Here is a 23,381-nt window from a genome sequence, read left to right as displayed (position 1 = left end):
GCAAAAACAAAAGGGCAACAAACAGAAACGTCTATGCCATGACTGACACCCTCTCTGAAGCCTTCATGGTGTCAGTGCATATACTGAGTATATGCTGCAGCAAGAACAAGTTCTGCTGTGAAGCCAACCCTGGGAAAAGGACGGCTGTGTTTTTCCTAAATGTTTAAATGCTCATGTCTTGAATTGTTTTTTGTTTTACAATACCCGAAACATTAATTTTTATATTAATTGACAATAAAATAAAAGTGCAATTAATAATAAAATAAATTTCTGCAAGTTGAGTATGTTTTGCCCTGCACAGTAACTGCTATGTGATCTGTCTTCTCATCTTTATCTCAACCCACTCAGATCTCACTCCCATTATTTCTGTTTGCTCCCCAGCTAGCTGAAGGTGAGGAGAATGAATGAGGCTAGGTGGATGCTCCGCTGCCAGCCAGGGCCATCCCACCACAGTCTTTTCAGTAACTATTTTTTTCTAATGTTGCTGACCTCTTCACCAGTTCCTACCCCTAAAATGGAATTAACTTTCATTGAAGCATCCACCTGTGTAAGTCACAGAGTAGATAAAACTCACACAATGCACACTGTTGTATTTTAGAAATAGCTTGTCATTTGATAACACATATTTAGACATAGTGTGTGTTTGACAAGTTATGACGTTGTCCTGTGAACAAAATCACAGAAAAATAGTCATATTAAAACTGCAAACAAATCCCCACATTCATTTAGGTTTAGAAAAATGTGACCTACATGAGTGTTCCTGAAGAAATGTCCTGCCTAAATCCTTCTGAACAGCTATGAGATATCAACATTAATAATGATATGTAAACAAATTTTATCTTCTCCTCTAAGAAAAGATGCTGTTGGTGATGGCTGCAAGCTCCAAATCTGGTGTTCTTTTTCACTCCTTCAGGCTTTCTTAAAGACACTGAAATCAGAACCAGGAAGCCTTGTCCAAATTCAGTGCAAATTCAGCATCCAACTGCAATTTTTCAAAAATAATGAGATGCTTGGTTGAACACTTAATTTTAGTCAATACTGGTGAAATTATGAAATATCAGAAAACACTGCTTATAAAGTTTATTTCTTTATGCTACTAATCAAATTATCAAATATATTAATAAAAACTATTTTAAAGCCACTTAGCATTTATTCCCGGGATATCTAAAAGATGACAATTAAGCCAATAACATTAAAACATACAAGGCACAAAACTGAATGGCAACATCAGTAGACAAAAAGAAAGAAAGAACAAAGAACTGACGTGGCATGAAAATGCGACAATGAACAACCATTCAAGATTGTGTAAAATTAAACTAAATGATGGTTTCTAACCATTTATTAACCACATTCAATGAACAAATACTAAGCCACAAAAAGCTAAACATTCTAAATATTTATTTCATGGTCTGCACAGAAAAAGACTTCCCGACTAGTTTCTGCCTAGTGGCTTCTTTGGGCTCAGGCAAACAGCTTTGAATAACACTATCTGAGAAAAAAACAGCTTTACCAAGTGAATAAACTTGAAATAAATATAATTTTTATATAAAATCTTAGAGAATCATTGAAAAATAGAGTGGAAGTGACCTTAAGAGGATACCTTATCCATCCATGTGCTCTGAGACAGATCTGCTAGTTAAACTAAATCTTTTATTAACCTGATCCTAAAAATCCACGTATTAATTAAAATTTGGGGAAAATTATTCCATGCCTCAACACTTCTTTTCTGTCAGAATGTCTATCAATGGTGAATCATTCATTTTGGAATTTAAGCTCATTAACTTCCTTTCCTATATACTGTGGACACAGAGTAACAATTATTTCTTCTTTGGTTCCTCTTTTTTTGTATCCTACATAACTTCACATGAGAAAAAATACCCTTGACTTCAAACTAAATAACCTCAGGTCTCTCCATCCATCTTCGGAGGTCATGTTTTCTAAGCCTCTCATCATTCTCACTGGGAGAATTCTCCTTTCAACTTTCTCCAACTGACCTATGTTCTTCTTGAAGTTTTATGACAGAAATTGAACACATTATTTCAGCTTATGAGAGGCCTTGGACAGGAAGGTTACTTTATGTCTCTTACAGGTTGTTTATGTCATTTGTTCTTCTTCAGAACAGAATGACACGGCTGACTCACATTCAGCTTGTGATTCATTCCTTTTTTTTTTTCTCTAAATGGGCTGCCATTTAGATGGCTGTTTACATGTTTATGCAGTTGATTATTTTTGTTTAAGCAGTCTGTTTTGCTTGTCTTTGCTGACTGCATATTAATTTTTTTTATGTTTTTCTTTCTTTTTTTTGATTTGTCAAAATGCTTCTATATTACAAGGAATCAACACACTCAGTATATGACATTTTTTGCGAGTCTTGAGATTTTTCATTCTTCTTTGGTGTGCTGTATTTTGGAGATCCCAGCAACAATTCTGTTGCCAAAGACATCAGAACATATGAGTATTTTCTCATAATAATGGAGGCCCTGAATATCTGTTTTGACATCATTATGGAAATCTAGCCCATTAGCTCTCAGCTAAAGCTGATTAGTTTATTATATGAGCTATTAATACAGTACTCATTCTTGCAAAATTTAGGTGGATTTAAGTCCCACTGAGTCCATATTAGACAATGAGGACTACACAGGTTCACTTTAAAAAACTGTGGCCGGTACTGGATGAAATCACAAGATGAGTGCATCATTACTAGCTTGTTTTAACTGATAGTATCTTAAAGATCCTCTTAATTCAGTTGTTGACAGACACTCAGTCATTTCAACTAGTCACACCCCCAAAAGTATACTTTGATATTTTGGATGTTCAGAAAAAATTAGCGCTTACCACTGTAGCAAAAATGCTAAGTTATGGCTTGAAGCAGTGACTGAGCACCTGGTGGGAAGGCAGGGCCAAGATTGGGGAGCTCAGCCGCATTGCAGGCACCTGAGCGCCTGAAAGGGGTGGAGCCAGGAGCCACCTCTTCCCAGATCTTATTTAAGGGTTGGCAGCAGAGGCAAGGTTTTTTCTTTGGAGATTACAGCCTACCTAGGGCTTTCCAAGGTTAAGCAGGTTTGTGGGTTTTTTGGTTGGTTGTTTTTTTTTGTTGTGTGTTTCCTTTATTTCTATGCCCACAGATGTTCTGTTTGGGCTTATTCTTCCTTACTATAGCCTAGAACTTTGCTACCCTGCTATTGTTGCTGTACTTCCCATCATGCTATAGTGTTTCAACCATGTTTTGGAAAATGCTGTTTCTCTTAGCCTAACAAAATACAATGATTAAATAATTTGAAAATTAAGGACTAGCATATTTATAAAACTGTTATATATCTTAAACTAAGAGGGTCAGGCAGTCATTGTAAAACAACTTCTATTCAGTTTTTCTTAGAACACCAAAGCTAAAGGGGTTAAAAGCACTGAAGACCTGATGGTATAGCTTCAAGATGCCTATAACCACTTAAGGAGTTACAACTTGAATTATGGATATTTTTAGGAAGCATTCAGTATGCCTTGTCATAGGAGGCAAACATGGCTAACAATAAAATTTTGTTTAAGCTGTAAATCTTCTCCCTCTTTTACTTACTTACTTTTAATTTTCTTTTTCATTTTTATCTTAAAAAAATGCATTTTCAAATTACATAAATGCGATGCCTGAGCGTTATACAAAAGAAGAAAAATTGAAGAATTAAAAAATAGGAATATATCTAATGAGTAATCTCAGTAAAGTCCATGAAGTTAGAAAATTCAGAATTGAGCTCTAAGAGCTGAAGATTTTGGGAGAGAAGGAACAAATATTTTAAGGAGTATTTGATACATACAAGTTCCAGAAAATCTGAGTTTTCTTAAATTACTATTTATTTCACGTGTTTAAGTTTTCTCTATCTTGGAGACTGCAGTATTGCCTTTAAAATCGGTACCATCAGCACAGAAATGAAAAACAACTAGCTAACTTAATAGGCTATCCAGCAACATCTCCTCCTATGCGTCCTCGTGTTTTCTGATGCATTTTTTTTATTTCAACATAAGTACATCACTGCATTATAGATTAACTCCAGTTCTAATGGTCTTAGTGTGCTTTAACTGTAAACCCAGTGGGGTGGAGACTGGTTCTTTTTGTTCTCTATTAGATTGTTAAACACAAAAGGATTCTACTTCATATAATTCCACAGTGAAGACAATGATGCCTGTGATAATCAAAGCTATTATCATTCCTTTCTGGAAGTGAAGAATTTGTACTTTCCAAACAAACTGGATCATAAAAACAATAATTCTTAGGCTTTAGTACATATAATAGGAAAACTGCATCAGTTAATGGAAGTAACAGAGCAAGAAAAAATTAATAATTTTGCAGGTAGTACTTGAATGGTTCTTGTAGCAATAATTTTATTTATTTGTGCTCACACAATTGCACCTTTAATAAGCTCTTTTAATGACTTCCTTGAAAATATAAGCCTAGCTTCCTGTCTGCTATTATATACACCTGAACCACACTTATCAACACACTTATCAAAATTCACACACAATAAATGACATAAACTCCAGTGCTACGAAGCACAAGCACTTAAAAAAAACTTCAGTGATACCATATTCATTTTAATTTCTATGTATGAGCATTGGTTTTTTTTGGAGTTGTTTTATTCTGTTGCACAGATATTCCTATTTTTATTCCTTCATTTGAAATGAAAGATCAGTATGTTAATGTTGGGGTTTCTTTTTGGTATTGTATTCCTAAGACATGCATCATGCTAACACATCAATGTAGAGATAAAGTGCATATATAAATTGGTTATCTATATATATTTTTTTCAGTAGCCTTCTTAGCCATAAACCTTTATGCATCAGTGAAGTACCAACCTCTGCAGCTGGTCCGACAGATGAGGTGTTAAGGTAAAATGCAATCTCTTCACGTTCTTAAAGCTAAAGAGTATTTCATGAAATGAAATTAATTGAAAAACAGCTATAAATATTCATTATTTCTCATTTCTACAGAAATGACTCACTAGAAAATAAAACCCTATTGCTAAGCAAATTACATAGGAACACAATTGCTAAGCAAGCATATTTAATGATTGTGTAGAACTGAGAAAAGAGAGATCAGATTTAATAATGGCAAATGAAAGTATAATCTGTAATATCTCTAATGATTTAATGGATAGGAATGCTTTGAAAACAATGGAAAAAACTAACGTTGACTTTCAGCAGCTTTGGGTCAGGTTTGAAACTTTACACCTAAGCTACAGTAACTTCATATGCTATTAATATTTATTTTCTTAATGATCAAAACTGCTGTAAATTTTGAAGTAGGCAGCAGGCACAAGGACTGCAAGAGACTCCACATATCATATAACACCCTCCTAACAGGAAAATTTGGGGTTTTTCAGACTTTTTTTTTGTGATGCTGAGCTTCAGAATTTCTGCAAGTAGAGAGATATCTCCAGAATCACAACAATGGAGGCCTTCCTTCTTCACACCTCTGCCAACGTTCAGCCTCTTGCTTTTTCTTCAGTCATCTCCTGTTTAGCTTCCTTATCTTGTAGTAATAGGAGGAAGTTGTTTCCTGCCCTCAATCTTTCTTCACCCACTGCTTCATTTGTGACTTATCTGAAGCTGATTTCACCAGGGGGCCAGTTCGGATTCTGCAATGGGAGACAGCTACTGAAATACCAGCAGTAGTCTGTGAAAGTGTTTCATTGCTATCACATAGGACATACAATCCCTACAATACACAATTTGGTCTAATAAGAGTCATTATCCTTCTTTGCAAATCTTGTTTCTTAAATTGCTGTAATGAAACCATTAAATACTCATTAAATGTATGCTTTTTTTCTCATCCACATAAAGCACAATGTAAGTGAGTTTAAATTACACAGAACAGTAATATAAAACAAACAGTGAAGAATCACTTATCTGTACTTCTTGCACACTTATTTCAAAAGACTCTCTTATCCTAGTCTTTGCATTTCAGGCTTGCTGGTGGTGATAACAAAAACTTACAGTTGTGACTATCTTTTAGAGAAAGAAAACCATTAAGCACAATACTTTGTAGTCAGAAGTATATAGTCATATGATTTGTTATTGATTTACTGCATGTGAACCATGGTTGTGAAGATGTACGTAGTCAGAATTTTTTCTGGGAAATCACTAAAATTATCTAAATACTTATTAAAATGACTTAGGTGTTGGTTATATAAATTTAGGCTAATGTCTATTAGTCTATCAGCTCTTTTAATATATAAATTCAGATGTACTGCAAATGATCTTTGCCCACTATCTGACTGAATCTGGCTTGTGTCCATAAAAATCTAAAAAATCAAATGCTGCCATCAAAAGCAAGCATTAAAGGAGCTGAAATGGGCTGTGTTTAGCTATGGAAGCAGTTAGAAATAGTTTTGATTATTTTACAGTAGCTCTAAAATGAAATGAAAGCTGACCCTTTTTGAGAGCTGTTATTTCTCATTGATATATTTCACATCTAACATTGTATCAGCAGACTATGAAATGTCTCATGTTCAGTGTAGAAAGCACTATACAGAGAGAGCTGCTATAATAGGAAAAGCCTGTATTGCTATAGGACAATTCTGCTACTATTAACAAGATATTGGAGTAAAATAGTATCTTCAATATTGCTTATGGACTTGACTATCACTGCAGCATGTGTTTTTCAAAATACATTTGAAAATCACAGAATAACAGAATCATCCGAGTTGGAAGTGATTTTCAAAGTTTATCTGGTCCAACTCTCATGCAATGAACAGGGACACCTGGATGCAGCTAGATCAGGTTGCTTAGAGCCCCCTCCAGCCTGACCTTGAATGTCTCCAAGGACAGAGCATCCACTACCTCTCTGGGCAGCCTGTCCCACTGCCACACCATCCTTTATTTTATTAAAAAATTCTTTCCTTAATCCAGTCCAAATCTCCCTTCTTTTAGTTTGTAATCACTTCCCCGTCCTATCACAACAGAACTAAACTATAAGGGGCAGTACTGATCTCTATCTGGACACTGAGGCATTGAACACTGCCCTCTGCATACAATCTTGCAATCAGTTCCTCATCTATCAAACAGCCTGCCCATCAAATCTGTATCTTTCCAAATTGAAGGATGTTGTAGATTTCAAAACAGAGGTCCTAAGAGAGGCTGGAAAGTACTCTAGGATTCCACAGCATTTCATACTCTACATATATGGTTGATTTATCCACAGTTTTAAGAGAAACAAAGGATGTGGGTAAGTGATGCCAATCTCAGCCTATTTACTCTGCTGTGGCTAGATTTTCAGGTGGCCAGATCATTTGTCCTACTGGCAATCAGATGTGCTTAAATTCCCCATTATTTGTAAGATACCAGTTACCTCAACTTCAGCTCACGAAAGCAAAGAAATTGAGAATCTACTTTGGGTTCTACCACAGTTTTTATTAAAAAGTTGGAATTTTTGGCCTTCCATATCTGAGTTGGGACACAAAAAGTTGCATGGCAATTATTTATCCGCTCAGCTCTGATTTGTTGTATGCAGTTAGCAGAAAGTATTTTCACATGATATAATCACAGAACTATACTGATGATTGCCAAAGGTCTTTTCCAACCATTATGTGTTCTGTAAGTACCCAAGAAAGGCTTAGTGCTATTAAACGCTATTTTTAAAAAGCTATAAAAATAAGCAATGACCAAAAAATTGTTTTGTTATTAAATACAGTGGGCTATTTTTACTTCTCCTGTGATAGCAAGGTCTGAATAGCGTTTTTGCTTCTAAACAAGCACATTACGTTATTGTCTAGTGGAAGCTAAAGGATTAATCATAAAATCATAGAATATCCTGAGTTAGAAGGGACTGTAAGGACCACGGTGCCTTAACTCCTGTCTCTGATTTTTGAACCATCTTTTAAAGTGATCAGCGACTTCACAATACCAACTCCAAAAGAGCGTGAGGGTGGAGAGGGAATTGTAGTGGAAGAAAACCACGGGTAGGAAAAGGAGAAAAATGGTCTCCTGTGTGATTTCTGGTGAGGAGAAGCAAAGGAAAGCAGCGCGACGCACGCAGGACTGCACTGGTGACAAACGAGCGATGATCCGAAAGGCCGCGACTGGCACGGGAAAGCCCCATCCAACTCGCCCCGCCCCATCGACCTTCCCGCGCTGCCCGCCCCCTCTAGAGCCGCGGCTGAGTGCAGCGCCTTCCCGCCTCCGCACAGCGCATGCTCTCACTACCCACAGACTCTGCCAGTACGCATGCGCGGCGCTCGCTGCGGGCCGTGCGGAAGCGGGTTGGCGGTGAAGCGGAGGGCCGTTCCTCGCCGCCCTCGTGAGCAGGTAGCGGTGGGACGCAGGGCTCCGGCTCCGTTGAGGGTTGAGGGGAGGATTGCAGCGGACGGCCCGGCAGTGGAGTAAGGGTCTTCTGTAATGCGGAGATCCCCTGCCCGCGCAGCTGCTCTGTGCTGCCCGGGCTAGATCTGTTTGCAGCGTGAGCCCTTGTACCCCTTTTCTACCTCAGCTGCTCCACCGCTGTTCTCTATGGAGGCTGAGTCCCCGCTGTGATGGGTACAGTGTTATAAGGGTTAGAAGTGTTAATATATATGCTCTTATTTCTTCTCCCCTAATCCTCTTTAAGCCAGTTTGGCCCTGCGTACGCTGGAGAAAAAAGTTTTGTTCAGTTGTACGACCGGTAGATTACAACCTGAAATGAATAAATGAGTTTGTATTTCTTTTTAAGAATTCTAATTGTATGCTTTGTTAGAGTAAAAATGGGCTGGAGCTTACAGCCAGGCTCGTGCCGGTGTGTGCTAAAGCTCAGCAGCCAAGGGAATAAGGTGACACGCTGCTCTCATGGCTTTTCCTTCTCTTAGTTAGCTCATGCTGTGTTTTCAACTCAGGTTACAGTGTGAGGGAAGAGAAAAACAGTTCCAGACTACATCTTTCTTCATGAGTGGTTCTCTTGCTTTTATTAAAACTGCAGTTTTGACAAAAGATTGCTCCTGTGAATGATGGGAGGATCAATTTGTATTGTAGGAGTTCTGTACTGTCTGCTTTGTTCAATGGCTTTTATGAAAAGACTGAACAAGACTGGAAGAGTAGTGTAAGAAGACTATATTCCTGTCTCTCTAGGAGTATGTTTGTGCTAAAAGTGAACCATTGGTTTCTTCAGAGTAGTTTTATCTCTTGCAAGGAGATTCCCAAATATTGTGCTGACTCCTTTATGTGTTTACGGGGGCTTCAGAAGTCTATCATTTTGTTCACTCCATCAATTAGATGCTGATGTTCTTGGCTGTTTCTTCATTCTTAGTGTCATTTTGGCGAGATTTCCTCCGGATTCACAAAGTCATGCATTTATTCTCTGATTTGGAGAATGACTTTAAGCACCTCTCTGCATGTAGCATCTGCTTTGATAGATAAGGAATTTCCTTGATCCTTAAACTGCTACTGCTTCCTTGTCCCCAAATGACAATAATCCTCTTTATGGTATTTTCAGTAAAATATGTATTGGTTATAGAGAAAAGTGTTATCTTTCAAGATTATCTATTGCTTCTTCAGATTTCTTTATTTTTCTACTCCAGAGCTAATCTCACTTCTGAGGGGAAAGTAGAGAGGAACAATCCATTAGTTGTAGTAGTGCGTAGAAATAGGATCCAGTAGTGTATCTGTACCTTTGGCTTGAACAAAGGCTGAAATGTTGGATGGGTCTATGTAATCCAGGCAGAAGGTTAGTCACTTTCTATCCTGTGCACTAAATTAGTGTACTGTTAGGATGAAGTGCATACAACTTTGGTTTCCTCCCACATTAACTTAGTTCTGGAGTGAAGATGGAGAGTAATAATGAGTTTATTTCTCAGTGTTGTTCTTTTCATGATTAAGAGCATTTGAATTATTCACACTTTCAGTGTTTGCAACGCAGTTAACGCTGTCTAGCGTTTAAGTCATGTTCTAACTTTCTTTGGTATGGGCAGTGAGTGGTAAAGGTTATCTTACATCTTTTAGGGTTGCATTATGAGCTTTTTGTTTGTTAATATATGTCTTTTGTCTCCTGTTTTGAAGATAATAACATAATTGTATGTTTTGGAGAACTAGACGTTAGAAGACAAACATGATAGACCCATTCAGCAAACAAATGCAGTATGTAGTCTTGCTTTGTAATCTCTTTGTTGTCTTTTGCAGTAAATGCTTGTTTCCCTTGGTCCGGAGTGGGGAAAAAAGTAGGACATTAACTGTGATTGTCTTCACGTTATTTTATTTATATTACTGATTCCTCATATTTACTCAGAGATATGAGCTAGGATTGTAAAAATTCAGTTGGTTTTCATTGCACCCTATAGATTCTCAAAAAGCATTTTCCAAAAGAATTCAGCACGATTCCTGATTCTGACAGGAGGTTGACTTGACCTGTCAGTCATGGCTAATGTGTTTTCAGCTGCAAAGTTGTCTTTAGACTATTAGGATATGTTGGTATATTTAATTTAACATCAGCAGTATAAGAGAACATTTTTCTGTACCAAGCTTACCAGCCTACAGTTTTCTGTGTTGAAAAATTTTCTACAAGATTACCCTTTACTATGCTGGTTGAAGTCTAAAATCTGCTGTTTCATGTTTCTCAGAAATGTCGAGGAAGATTGGAAGTAGTGATAAATTCTTTTAACGACAAGAACAAATTTATGTTTCTTCTTAGCGTTTTTCTTATTGAGGAAAATATTGCCTCTCGCTCATGTTGTGGTACTGTTCAGATCAACAGTTTTGTGTTGCTTGTGACTGTGTGAACTACACTTGCAACTGCAGCTTGTGGTCTCTTAATGATTTGCAGTGTGCATTGAAGGATTAAAGTGCTGATCTGAGAGTTCAAGTTTGGTTGTGTTCTTTTTCCAAACACATTTAAGATCATTTTCTTTTAAATTGTAACAAAAGTTTAAAAAGCCTGCAGGGCGAAATAAATAAATAATGACATTCACAAAAGGACTTAAATGTCCGGGCTGTGCCTTACACCCTATATTGCAGTGTTCATTTCAAAAATTACAGTCTATAAAACACATGTAAGCTGCTGTTTGATTCTATTTGTGTAAGCTTTTCGTTATATACCTTTAACACTGAAGTTACCAGTCTCTCAAAGCTTGCATCTGAGGTGTGTTGCAAGTAAAAGGAAAAGCTAGTTATTTTTCTTTCTGTCTGAACTGATGAAAAGACTGTAAGCCTGACAGCTTTTCTTGTGCTTGCACCACAGTTTCTTAGCTCCCTAATTGAGGTCTGAGATCGTTAAAGTTAAGCTGCAGGAGAAAGGAATAAGGTGAAGAGTTGTTTTTATTGAAACTTATTTTTTGTAGTATACTGTTTACTTTATGAAGCTGGAGATAGGGACATTCTAGGATTGCATTGTTTTGGTGTAATATATCTCAATGTATGCAGGAGAACAAATTCTTAAATAATTATTTTTGTTGAAGGTTAACCTTTGTTTAATGCTTTTTCTACTAGGGAATTGTTTTCTGGTGTACTGTGGTTTAAGATGTTTTATATGCTTTTGGAACATACGTTAATATTCCCTAGATAACTATTAAGATAGGACTATCGGGTTATAGTAGATTGTTCCACTGGTAGAAATATAACAGCTAGAAAATCATTAGGTAGAAAGTCAATTGAAGTGTAGAACAGCATGTAAAAGTTCAGCCCATAGCTATCTTAAGTTATGTTTCACGTAGTAAGCAAGTGATGATCTCTTTTTCACTCTCTTGTGAATTCACATGAAAGGTGAAATCATTTACATAATTCTTTGATTGTTAAAATAGTTAAGCTTTTTGGTTGCTCAGTATTTTTGTCACTTTTAGCTTTTGGAAGGCAATAGAAGTTTTTAGTTCACCACCTTGTTCTTCTTGCTGTGTGTGTCTTGAACCCATCCCTTTCTACTGCTGTTCAAGGAGTACCCCATGATGCTTTCTGCCTATCACAGCCTGATGAGTAGCTCTGCTCATGCCACTTAGAGAATTCTAAAGCAGCAAACTCAGATTTGAAGGGATTTGAAGGGATACTTGTGAGTACCATGCAGTTAGCCTTTTGAGAACAAGAGACACCTGGCAGACTTATTTTCACTGAGGTGCTATTAACACCAAGGACAGCACTACAGATATCTGCATCTAGATTTGGGAGGTCTGGGTTGTATCAGTTTGGTTTTGTATTCCTGTGTATTGTATTGTATAGTATATATTGTAATGTATTCCTGTGGCTCTTAGAAATACAGGGTATACATATGTGCACAGACACCCACACTAATGTCTTTGTGTTTTAATTGCAGAGAACAAAAATCTGGAAGTGTCAGTGATTATCAGTTAAAATGCGTGATATGTACAGAAATTTAAGATTTGGAAAAAAAAATATGTACCACAAACCACCCTTGTTTTCAACTTGTATGTTATTTACATAAATTACCTAAATTGCAGGAGTAAACACGAAGTAAGTAGTGGAAATAATATGGCTACGTCCCACTGCATCAACTGACATGTGGCTCTTTTTCATAAATTTCCCTTTCCAACCATGGAGATGCATGCAGAATATTTGTCCAACTGACGTAAACAGCAAAATCTTTTTTTTTAATGAAAGCAAAGGGGCTGAAGAATTTGAAGGTATTTTTTAAACCTGAATTCCTTTCTTTGTTTTGATTTAACAGCTGTCTTTGAACTGTAAAAAATGCATCTTGCTCTTACACGTCTCTGGGAAAAACGAACGTCTCCCTAATTGCTCAAGTACTGTAACTGCGAGAAATGTAAGAAGTGTTAATTCATTACGTTGTACACATTCCCAGCTTATTTTAATGCTGCTGAATGAAAAGTAATGTTGCTGATTAACTCTGAAGTTCACTGATTCTAGATGAAATAGGTCAGCTTGTCAGCCTGCTAGGATTTAGTCTGAAGTAGATACTTCCAAATAAAATGGTTTCTAAGGGTAACTTGTGGAGCTTCCTTGTCTTGTGCATTCTGGGGAGGAAGTAGACAGAAGACTGCTTGCTGACCTACAGAGTAGGGAAGTGTATGTTGTGAGCAGGTAGGATCCATAGCACTGTGACCGTGTTACTGATTCTCCTGTGGCTGCTTAGTTTTTTTTAATTGCTTTTATGGTTCTGGATTCCTGAGAAGGCTGGTGCAATTAATTCTAGGGATTACTGCGTTGCAACTTGGGGTTGGTGTGAGTGCTGCCAGGCTGGGCAGCCTGTCTGTGATCTGGACAGCATCATGAATGGAAAGTCATCAGCACAGGGATTTGCTCTGTGATTGATTCTTGCTAACCTTTTGCAGCCTTCTGGTGGTCTTTGCTTCCTATGAAGTGTGTGGTAAGTGTTTTCAGTTAACATGCAGTAGGTTAGCTGTTTTTAGTTTTGGAGAGTTGAAGAGATCTTGACTAGAGCATGAACTGTTTTGAAATACAGAACACTACAAGCATAATTTGTCACCTGTGCACCCTCTTCTCTAAATTGCTGAAATAACCGTACTGATTGAGCTCTAGTTGTACTTCTGCTTTTCAATTGGCAACATGATTCTGCTTTTGGCTTTTCCATTCAAAGTCTCTGCATGTGTTTTCATATGTAAAGTATTCACACTCTTTATCCTTGATATTAACTGGCTGCTTTTAATCATGAATAAAGTAGTATTTTTTGCCATTTTCAACATAATGGTAGCAAATGTTACTGTCTCTTCCTTTTGTTCATGGCACTGAACAATGAGACTGATCCTTCAGAAGATCCTTAGTCATGTAATAGAACTCTCATGTTACAAAATAGATTTCCCCTTCTGAGTATGTTGGAACTTCTAGTTACTCTTAATTTGATGTATTTCAGTAACTACAGGAGTCTGCTTCTCTTTTTTGTTTAGGTAGCAACTATGCCTGTTCAATTGCTGAAGATCATTAAAGGAAAACTGGAGACTCAACTACCCAGCCACTTGCAGAGGGAGGATTTAAAGTATATGCTGACAGGAATTGATCATACCAACAAATACTTCCAGGTAACGTACTAACAAACAAATTTTGATTTGCTTTGAAATAACTCTTTCAGCTCTGTGGTGACTTACTGGCAGTCTGTGTTTCTGTGCATCTGTTGCATATCTTTTGTTGTTTTTTTTGTTTTGTTTTTTGTACTATTGAATTTATTACATTGTTGCTGTTGACTTCATCGGTTTATAGCTAAAGAAAATTAATTTACTCTGTAAAATGCTGGGTTTTCTTTTTCAACCCGTTTAATTTTTTGCATGTATGGTACTGAAAATCCAGTTTATTGTCTTTGGTACTTAAGAGGCAGAAAGTCAGCATCATCCCAAGCTTAACTTCTGACCAAAATGTGAACAAATTCGGGAGAAAACCTTAGGAGGCTTGCACTTTAAAAAAAAAAAAAAGAAAAAAAAAAACTCCATTTTTTTTTAAATATGAATGGAATTGATTTAATGGTTTGTTTTATTTGTATGCAGAAGGAACATCTTGCTTTCCCACTCAGTTCCAACCCTAGTGCTTTTTTGACCCTGTGATGAGTTAGTTCAGGGAAATAAGTGGCACAAGACTAATCATATTAACTGAGAGAGGACAGTTTTCACCTCTTCTTTTTCTCTAGACTGATTCATTATGGTGTCAAAGAGATGCCAGGAGTACTGCAATTAGATAACTTGGAAAGGAGCAAAACTGCCTGTTTTTGAAGCATGGCAACAGAATATGATAGGTGATTTGATGACATAAGTGAGTAAGAGTGACCCAGTGTCCCCTAGGTCTTGTAAAGGAACTAATGAAATTGTCAATGAGGAATGCTGCTTATAAGCAGGCTTTTTATTCCTTGGGATGTCGTTTTCTGACCTCATTCACCTGTAGGAAATACAGAGTTTCCTACTTTTAAAAGCTGTTTCTGCAAGCACCATTTGACACCCACAGGGATTATTGTTTGCAAAGGAAATACTGAAGTAGACTGAAATAGATGCTAAATTAGAAAACGATTCTGCCAAAATGAATGTTTTCAATAGGTAAACAGAATGATTATTAACAGACTAAGCATACATGTGATGTTGTAGCTTAAAATTGTGTAGAATCTTTCTCAGAATTTTGCTTTAAGTTAAGAAAACTGTGTGCTGCATGGAATAGTAGGTGACTGAAACAGCTTCGCATAAAAACAGAACAACTGGAGGGCTGATAAACCTTGTGCTAATACACCATTAAATGTGTTGGAGATTCCAGTTCCACAAGCCAAGCTTGAAGGAAGTGTGAAAATGTACTGATGGCAGGTTATCTTAGTGATGGCACAGCATGCTGTTACTCCAGAGCTTCAAAAAATCAAGTCCTGCTTTGAGGAGGAATGAAGAGTAAGGGAGGATTTTGTGAAGAGAGTTCTTGCAAAAATATGACAGAAATCACCCACAGTGCTTCTCTCTGACATCTGTATCTCAGTACTTTAATTCCTCTGAAAATTTATGGTTTCTAATATCCTTCTGAAGAATATAGAGTTTAATTTTAATTAATGGGAAAGCAGCACAAGCAAAGTTCTTACCTCCTCAATCAAGCTGTGCCCTGCCTGAACCTGATGCCACCTCTTGTTAATTTATTATCCTCTGGACTTTGCCCTGGTAGCTGAACCAAAACTTGAGAATGTGCTGTCATGTCCCTTGAGCACTGCTGCAGCTGCCAAGTCAGCTGTTGGACCAGACTGAGAAACTAGGTTGTGGCAAGGAGGGAGACAGATTCACTAGAGGCACATAGGCAGTGTGAGGGTGAGTCTAGTGGCATATGGAATGAGGAGGGTTTTGGAAGAAGTTTGTTGAGTTTTGATACACAGGGCAAGGTTTGTGGGGGAGGAGTGAATTTCAGCAAGTTTTTTCAGGGGAAATTTTACGTAAGTTTGGAGCCCAAGAGTTTTAGGTGAATTAAGAAAGCAGTGGGTAGTATTTTTGCTGAGGGAAAGGATTAGAGAGTAGGTGTTCAGAATACAAAGAAAAGTGGTGGGGGCAGGCAGTTTTACAGAAGAATGGGGTCTCTGAATCTGAGAAATAATTTGAAGATACTGGGATGTAGGAGGAAAAAATGGAAAGTAAAAATGGTCAAAAAGAGTCCTTTTCTTACAAATGTATACTGTTCTTTGGTGGGCTGAGTGTTCTTTACTAAAAGAACAGCGTTCCTGAAATTATTTGGTTTTGTTGCAGACTTCATTATAAGAAAAAATCTGTAGAATTTCTTTACTGATTACAGTTTAAAGACAAAAAGAGCAGCAAGAACAATTGTACCTTGTAATTGCAATTCTAAAGTTGTGATTTTGAGAATGAGTGAAAAACCTGTATTTAAGTATTCATACACAGATCTCAAAACATTATTCTATGGGTGCTGGTTGTTAAAACAAATATTTGATACTTCAGTCCTTCTACAAAATGCAACTGTGTTGCCTATGAAAAGTAGGAACTTAACTGCCCAAGACGTGTGGTCATAGACCAAAATAAAGGTAAAACATCTAAGTTATTCCTACTGTCTGAGAAGCAATAAAGCAATATGGTAAATATAAAATTCAATTCAACATAGGGCTTTTTGTTTTAGTGTGATAAATTTAAGATAGGCTTTGGGTTGGAAACAGAATTTGTGAACTTTAATCTTTATAAAACATGTTAAAATAAGTCATGCTGAATTTTATTTGGGTTCTTCCTCAGTTCATTTGTTACTGTAGTATTAATGTTACTCTGAAAAGCCTCTACAATAGCAATTTGCTGCTGTATATTTTACCTTAATATGGTTTAAGAGGTGTTTACTAACGTTTATATCAAGTTTCCCACAGAATATGTGCATTACCAGATCACAATGGTTTACCTGACAGTTGTCTTAATGTTGCTTTTGTTCATTTATAGATGATAGTCTCTGCTGTCTCTTTACCAGAGCCTTCTTATTTTATTTGCTGTTACTTTATAGTTCTCTTAAATGTTCATAGACTCAGTTTTCAAATTTCTGTATTTTTCTGGATTGAACCAATCTCTAGGCTTTTATCTTTGAGACAGATACAGTGCTTTATCTACCATATTGTGTAGAAGTACGTTTGGCTAACATCTCTGTTTCTGCTGAGGATGCCATGTTTCTAAAAAGAAAAAAAACAACACATTTGTTCCACTTAAAAGTTAATGTAACAAAAATTGCTGCAATTTTGTTTCATTGCAACTTGGAACTTCACTGTAATAATTACATATATATTTATATATATTTGTACACACATATATATTTGCATCTTTTAGAGCATTTGTGTTATTGACAAATCAATATATTGCTGAGTTTCCAAGTTTTGTGATTTCTTTGTCATCCCAACTGTAACTTTCTTTAATACTACAGAATACTGTTTATCTGTGTGTCTTTTATCTCTTCACTATAATTTCATTTGTATATTTATGTTGTAAACCTCTATCAGTAATTTGAGGAATTGCTATATCTATTAAGGTTTTGAATGTCCTATTTATTTTAGCCTTTGTGCAAAAAGTATTACTGTTGTATTATTGATGTAAGCACTAAAAAGGTATTTCCATAATTACAATTTGTTTACCACTAGTCTGTAGTGTCTAATTTAGACTTGTACTATGTTGTACTATGTCATTCATAGAGCTTTCTTTATATGCCTAGAATCTCATTTATGCTGGCTTGTGCATGTCTCACCAATTGAAAGAAAAAAAAGATATGTTCTTTTTTTTTTAAAAAAAACACCTTATAAGCATTTCAGCTGTTATCAGTGTTTTCAGTAGCCTATAGGTTGTGTGGTCCTAGTTCATATATTTATATATATATAATTTAATTTTGTTTTTACTTTTTAGGGAATAGTTATTCTTTCCTACCCACTAACAAAACTCGGAGATGGTACAGACTTTTTCAAGATTGTTCTTCAAGGTACTCCACCTAAATACACTTTTTTTTTTTTTTTTGCTGGACTTCTCAACCTCTTTCTGACGTTACACTGTTCCGTTACACTTATTCATTTGATAAAAGTTTTATACTTGGAACGTTCTCTAGACAAGTTCATTCCCCTTAAAAAATTATTTTAAACTATTACATATGAGTTACTGGAAGCTATATGGTCTTTGTGTTTTCCGTTGGCTTCTTATTACGGAATCTTTTAAAAATACTTTTCTGAAAATTCATTATTATGAGTACAGTATATTTTTAAATTTCTTATTGTAGAGAAGGTCTAAAAAAATACAGTTAACAATTGTCCAGTATATGCTCTGTCAGTACACATTTCATACAGGATAAAATGCTAATTAGCAGTACATGTATTACATTGTTTTAAACTAAGCAGTTGAGAAAGGGATTTTCAGATGGTTTTGAGGAACTTGCCATTTCTTTCAGCTTCTTTCTCAGCTTGTTCTTTTGGTTAGGAAATCATCACTTGCTCCTTCTGAGCCTTTTTGATTGTACAAATTCTGGTCTGTGACCCAACTATATGCTATGGAGTCCACATCCCACCTGGAAGTGCTGCTTGTGATTAGTATTACCAGGGGTGAGTGAAGTTGATGAGTCCAAAGTCGTTTCTCTCCTGGCTTGTTGGCCCTTTTTCAGACTTAGCCAGGTCCCTCTGGATGGCACTGCTTCCTTCTTTTGTGTCAACTGCACCACTCAGCTTGGTGTCATAAGCAGTATTGTTAAGAGTGCACTCAGTTCCAGATCATTGATAGAGATGCTGAAGAGCACCGGTCCTGGGACTGACCCCTGGGGGTCACTGTTCATGACCAGCCTTCACCTTGTATATGAAGCCACTTGCTGCAGCCAGTCAACTCTTCAACCACTGAATAGTTCTATCTTCAAGTCCACATTTCTACAGTTTAGATGAAGATGTGGTGTGAAACCATGTCAAAGACTGTGCACGAGTCCAGGTAGATGATAACAGTTGCCCTTCCTTTGTCCACTGAATGCTTTTACTCCATTGTAGAAGGCCACCAAATTGGACAGGTGCAATCTGCCCTTGGTGAATCCATGCTCATGCATCACCTCCTCATTCTACATGTGCCTCAGTACAACTTCCAGAAGGATCTGTTACATGGTTTTCCTAGGGACAGATGTGAGACTCAGCTGCCTATAGTTTCCTATATCTTTGTTTTCTACTTGATATATATATTCCTGGGTTATCTCAATTTCATATAGTTCTACAGTATGCCTTGTGTTAATGTAAAAAAAAAAAATCAATGTGACTGAATAATATTCTCTAACTTTCTACACTCAATTGTTCAAGTAGAAATCGGTGTGATTTGATTTGTTTAATGGACAGTGATGCACAATGTGTCTAGTATCATGAGGAATATTCTACTTGATTTACCTATAGTTAGCACACAAAGCCAATCACGCAGCTATTTATATAATCTTCTGCTTGTAAATTAATTGGAATGAGAAGTGTTAAGCTCTGGATTTATTTTGGAAACCAGTTCCAATTGCTGTTTTGAAGAATGAATGATAATTGGATACATTTTTGTTTTTTTTCCTAGATGACACATGTACAAGGATTAACAGTATCAATATTCTAATATATGGAAAACTGGCAGACGATTGTGCAAAACTTATACGCAATGGGGTAAAATGCATCACTTTTTCTTATTTTATGGACTGTTTTCCACAGAACTTTTACCTTTTTATTCTGTCTACGTATAGCTATTACCAACATTAGAAATAGCCTGTTCAGTCTGTTCAAATCTGTAATTATGAACTCGAAAAAAGTATTTGCTTATGTAAATTTTTTGACAGTAATACTGAAATAGATCAGTTCTTCTTGTTTGCCAGTGCTGTTTCCTTTATTTAGCAAGTAAAGGATCAAGGACATGGATGAAAGAGAAGCCATACATTTATATTTGTTAGTCAAATGTCCTGCCATACCTTTGATAAGGTAGGTTTTAAAATCATTTGATTTAGATTTAAATTACACTAAAACTTTCACAGAATCACAGAATTGTAGGGTTTGGAAGGGACCTCTAGAAATCATCAAGTCCAACCCCTGCCAAAGCAGCTCCCTAGCCCAGGTTGCACAGGTAGGCGTCCAGGCAGATATGAATGTCTCCAGAGAAGGAGACTCCACCACCTCTCTGGGCTTTTCGGCATTTCTTTTTCATAATATAAAACTCATGCACAGTTGTTTTTTTTTGTCTGTGTGCTGGCATCTTGCTTCATTAGAGAAGAGAGCTTGGAAAGATAGCTGCAGAGTAAAGGATGTTGGCAAATCAGTCTGTGAGTTTGATGAGAGATTGTTGCAAGCTGAAAACAATTACCTCAACTTAATTTTGATAAAATTGCCTGTCAGTTTGCTGGCAGATAAGCAGATATCAAATTAAAGTATACTGTACATTATGAGTTCATATTAATGTTATATGTGATAGAAATTCACACTGAAGATGGAAAGTTTAGTGAAGAAAACTGGTCTTTGTTTTCAGGTTTTAGAAATATTTTCATGAGCAAAAATTTAAGGCTTTCTCAACAATGGAAATGGGAACAGTTAAGTTAGTATTTTGTCAAAGCTTTTCAGCTCTGATAATAGAATCACAGAGTATCCTGAGTTGGAAGGATCCTCAAGGATCATCAAATCCAACTCTTGTCTCCATACAGTATCACCCAGAACTTAAACCATATTTCCTGAGATGGTTTTCCAAACGCATCTGGAACTGCAGTAGGCTTGGTGTTGTGATCACTGTGCCAGTGCCTAGCTTCTCTTTTGATGAAGAGTATTTTCCTTCTTTCCAGTGCAGTTTAGTACACTTTGAATTCTGTTGATCTGAAATTTCTGCCTTTTCAGCAGAGATTTAGTTTGACCTTGAAATTGATGCACAACTAGTTTTAGCCATATGTGTAAACTTGGAGAAACAATACTTGGCTTTTGTCTGGATAGTAATGTGTGTAGGTCAGAGGTTTTACAATGTATGCAGTTTTACAGGAAATTCTGTTGTGAATCAAAGTCTTGTTTTGATGTTTGTCTCATGCCGTGCTGTTCTGCTCGTGTAGGAGCAGAATTGTTTCTGTCAGGTTCTTGGCAATATCAAGGCAAAGTATTTGCAGGTAGGCCAGTAGTAATATAGAGAGGAGCTGAACTCACCCAATTGGTGAAGGGGGGTCTCTGGCCACACATGCAGTGCTTCTTCCTGGGAAGCAACCTAGATCCAAAAGGTTCTTTCCCTTCAGTGGCTGGATGTCACGTGAGCCCAGGGTGGCTTGACCATGTGCACGTGCCTTCTGGTTACATGGGGAGCACAGATGCAAACAGTCTGCCTCTGCTACCTGGACCAGCCTTCCCCCCCCCCCCCCCCCCTTCACCAGGTTCAGGCCCTGACCTAACAGTTCCCATACACATGCTGAAGAGAGGTAACATGCCTTGAAGATCAGCAAAGTCAGTTCAGTCACTCTGGGAGAAGATCTTTCTTTTGCAAATCTTACGTACATATGTCTAAAAAAACCATCTGTCATTCTTTATACAGATTCCTGGGTTCCAAGAATTTTGGCTGTAATTCCTGGCTGGGAAAGCTTTGAATTAATTTGAATAATTAAACAGGATGCAGTATTTTTAAATATGAGGAAGGTGTCCTGATTAAAACACACATAAAAGGCCATGAGCAGCAATGAGAGGATAGAAAGATTGGTCTCAGAGAATGCTATAGGAAACAACAACTCTAAGACAGCAACCCTCCAAGTGATAGTAGCCACCAGTGGTCTATCATTGTTCACAAAAAATTGTCAGTTTATTATCAACCTATGTACACGCTTGAGTCTGTGTAATACTAAAGTTCCTCCTGACAAATGAGTACAAGTCAGCTCTGCAGAGCTCCAGTCCTGACTCAGCAGCCAAGTCCCAGAACCTAGTGCAGCCTGTAATCTAATAAAATGCTGAAACTGGAATAATGCATGAAGGTTAATTGCACTGTTGAAGGAACACCATGAAGAGCATCAGCAACAGAGAAAGGAAAGATACATGCTATGTCTGTTTGCTGAAAAAAACCCTAAGTTTCCTAATGCTTTGTTTTTCTATATATTGTTTCTGTCTGTGTATGAAAAGATTGAAACGACTTTAATGTATGTTAGCAGAATAGTGTGTTTCAGGTGCAGAGAGTATGAATCTATCTATTTTTCACTCGGTTTATTTAGCTCCAAGTACATCTTACACTCAGGTGACTTGCATGTTAACTTGTAGTCAAAATACATATTCTATTTTATGACACTAGTTGGAAATAATAGTGGCAGTAGTTCTTTTGTGTATAAAACTTTCTGATCAAACCTAAGCTTTTTTTGAAGGTTCTTTTTTTTTCTAATGTCTTGTAATAATTAATTATATTGTTATTGCTTAAATTAACAGCTTTTTTTTTTTTTTTAAGATTTTGGGCCCTATATCATTGAGAGTAGCATTGTCAGATTGGTGAAATAGCAAAAAGAAATTTTGTAATGCAATATTAGACAAAAACTCAGCTTTAATCAGAAAGCATTACAATGTATATATGTTATATTCAAATAAAGGCATGAACAACAGTCATCCATTAGAAACTTCAGAAAGTACTTTTGGTAGAAGCTTGGATAAAAAGGACACCACGTCTAATATGAGAGTTCTGAAGTGTGTTTGCATGAGTGTGGGTTTGAAAGAGTGGATCATGTTGGAATAAGACTGCTATGCTGTCCTGATAAAAAAAGCAGTTGACTAAAGGAGCTCCTAGCATTGTATTTCTTTTGGTCAGAAATAAATTTTTTATCATGTTTATGTGTTTTCCTTCATTTTTTTTTTTTTTAAGATTGCTACTAAAAGGTGAGCTTCTGCAGGAACTTAAATCTTTTACTGCTTAAATAATTCTTCTTCACTTTGTGATACGTGAGGAATTTTATACCAAAGTCAACATGCAGCAGCAAATGGGTTTGCTTCTTGTGCCAGAAGCATAACGGACACTGCAGAATTTTGTAGTATCTTTCTTGCTGCATGAAATCTAGTCATTTACTGAACTGTTGTATCCCTAAGAAATAAATTGGAGGACATTGATCCAACTAAGTTGCAAATATCTACAAGAAAACTCTCTTCAAAGTGTGACTGTAATACAGTAACAACTACCAAGATGGGAATGTTTTCGCCATATTAATCAGATGTGTGACTACCTTTTTAGCTTAATTTCATGCAGGAGTCAGTTTTGAGTATATTCAAAGGGTAATGATTCTTATTGTTTATTCAGTGTGATACTTAACCTTTAGCCTTTGCCAAAGTTGGCGCCAAGTAACAGTAGAGTGAATGGTTCAAAAATTTTAGTACAATTATTACAAAAAAAAGTTTTGTGAGATCGGTTAGAAATATGAATGTAAAGGGTATAATTGCTGAGTAGAGGAACTTGCAGGCAATGTTTGTAATTATTAATTTTTTAATTGAATGTATTGAGGCTTGAAAGTGATATTTTACATTAATTCCTCTTTTAAACATAATGCTATTTACAACATCTGTTTAT

The 23,381-nt window shown here is 36.6% G+C and overlaps 1 protein-coding gene across 3 annotated transcripts in view; it reads left to right on the top strand.

Moving 5' to 3' along the window:
* Nucleotides 1–8,242: 8,242 nt before the first annotated feature.
* POT1 (protection of telomeres 1) overlaps nucleotides 8,243–23,381 on the top strand; it is a 58,658-nt gene continuing 43,519 nt past the window's right edge. For 2 of the 3 annotated variants that reach the window (XM_065743520.1, XM_065743519.1), the window contains exons 1-4: nucleotides 13,215–13,279; nucleotides 13,818–13,949; nucleotides 17,754–17,826; nucleotides 19,416–19,501. In XM_065743520.1, the coding sequence (XP_065599592.1) occupies nucleotides 13,268–13,279; nucleotides 13,818–13,949; nucleotides 17,754–17,826; nucleotides 19,416–19,501 (303 nt within the window). In that variant the 5' untranslated portion in view covers nucleotides 13,215–13,267. Of the gene's footprint in view, nucleotides 8,293–13,214; nucleotides 13,280–13,817; nucleotides 13,950–17,753; nucleotides 17,827–19,415; nucleotides 19,502–23,381 lie in introns of those variants that run through there. The other variant, XM_065743522.1, reaches the window with a different exon arrangement.

The sequence above is a fragment of the Cyrtonyx montezumae genome, unplaced genomic scaffold (assembly GCF_038088225.1).
Source record: "Cyrtonyx montezumae isolate F1298 unplaced genomic scaffold, pur_monq_1.0 scaffold_3, whole genome shotgun sequence".
Lineage (NCBI taxonomy): Eukaryota > Metazoa > Chordata > Aves > Galliformes > Odontophoridae > Cyrtonyx > Cyrtonyx montezumae.
Note: the sequence above shows the minus strand (reverse complement) of the source record. Positions and strands in the feature narration are given on the sequence as shown.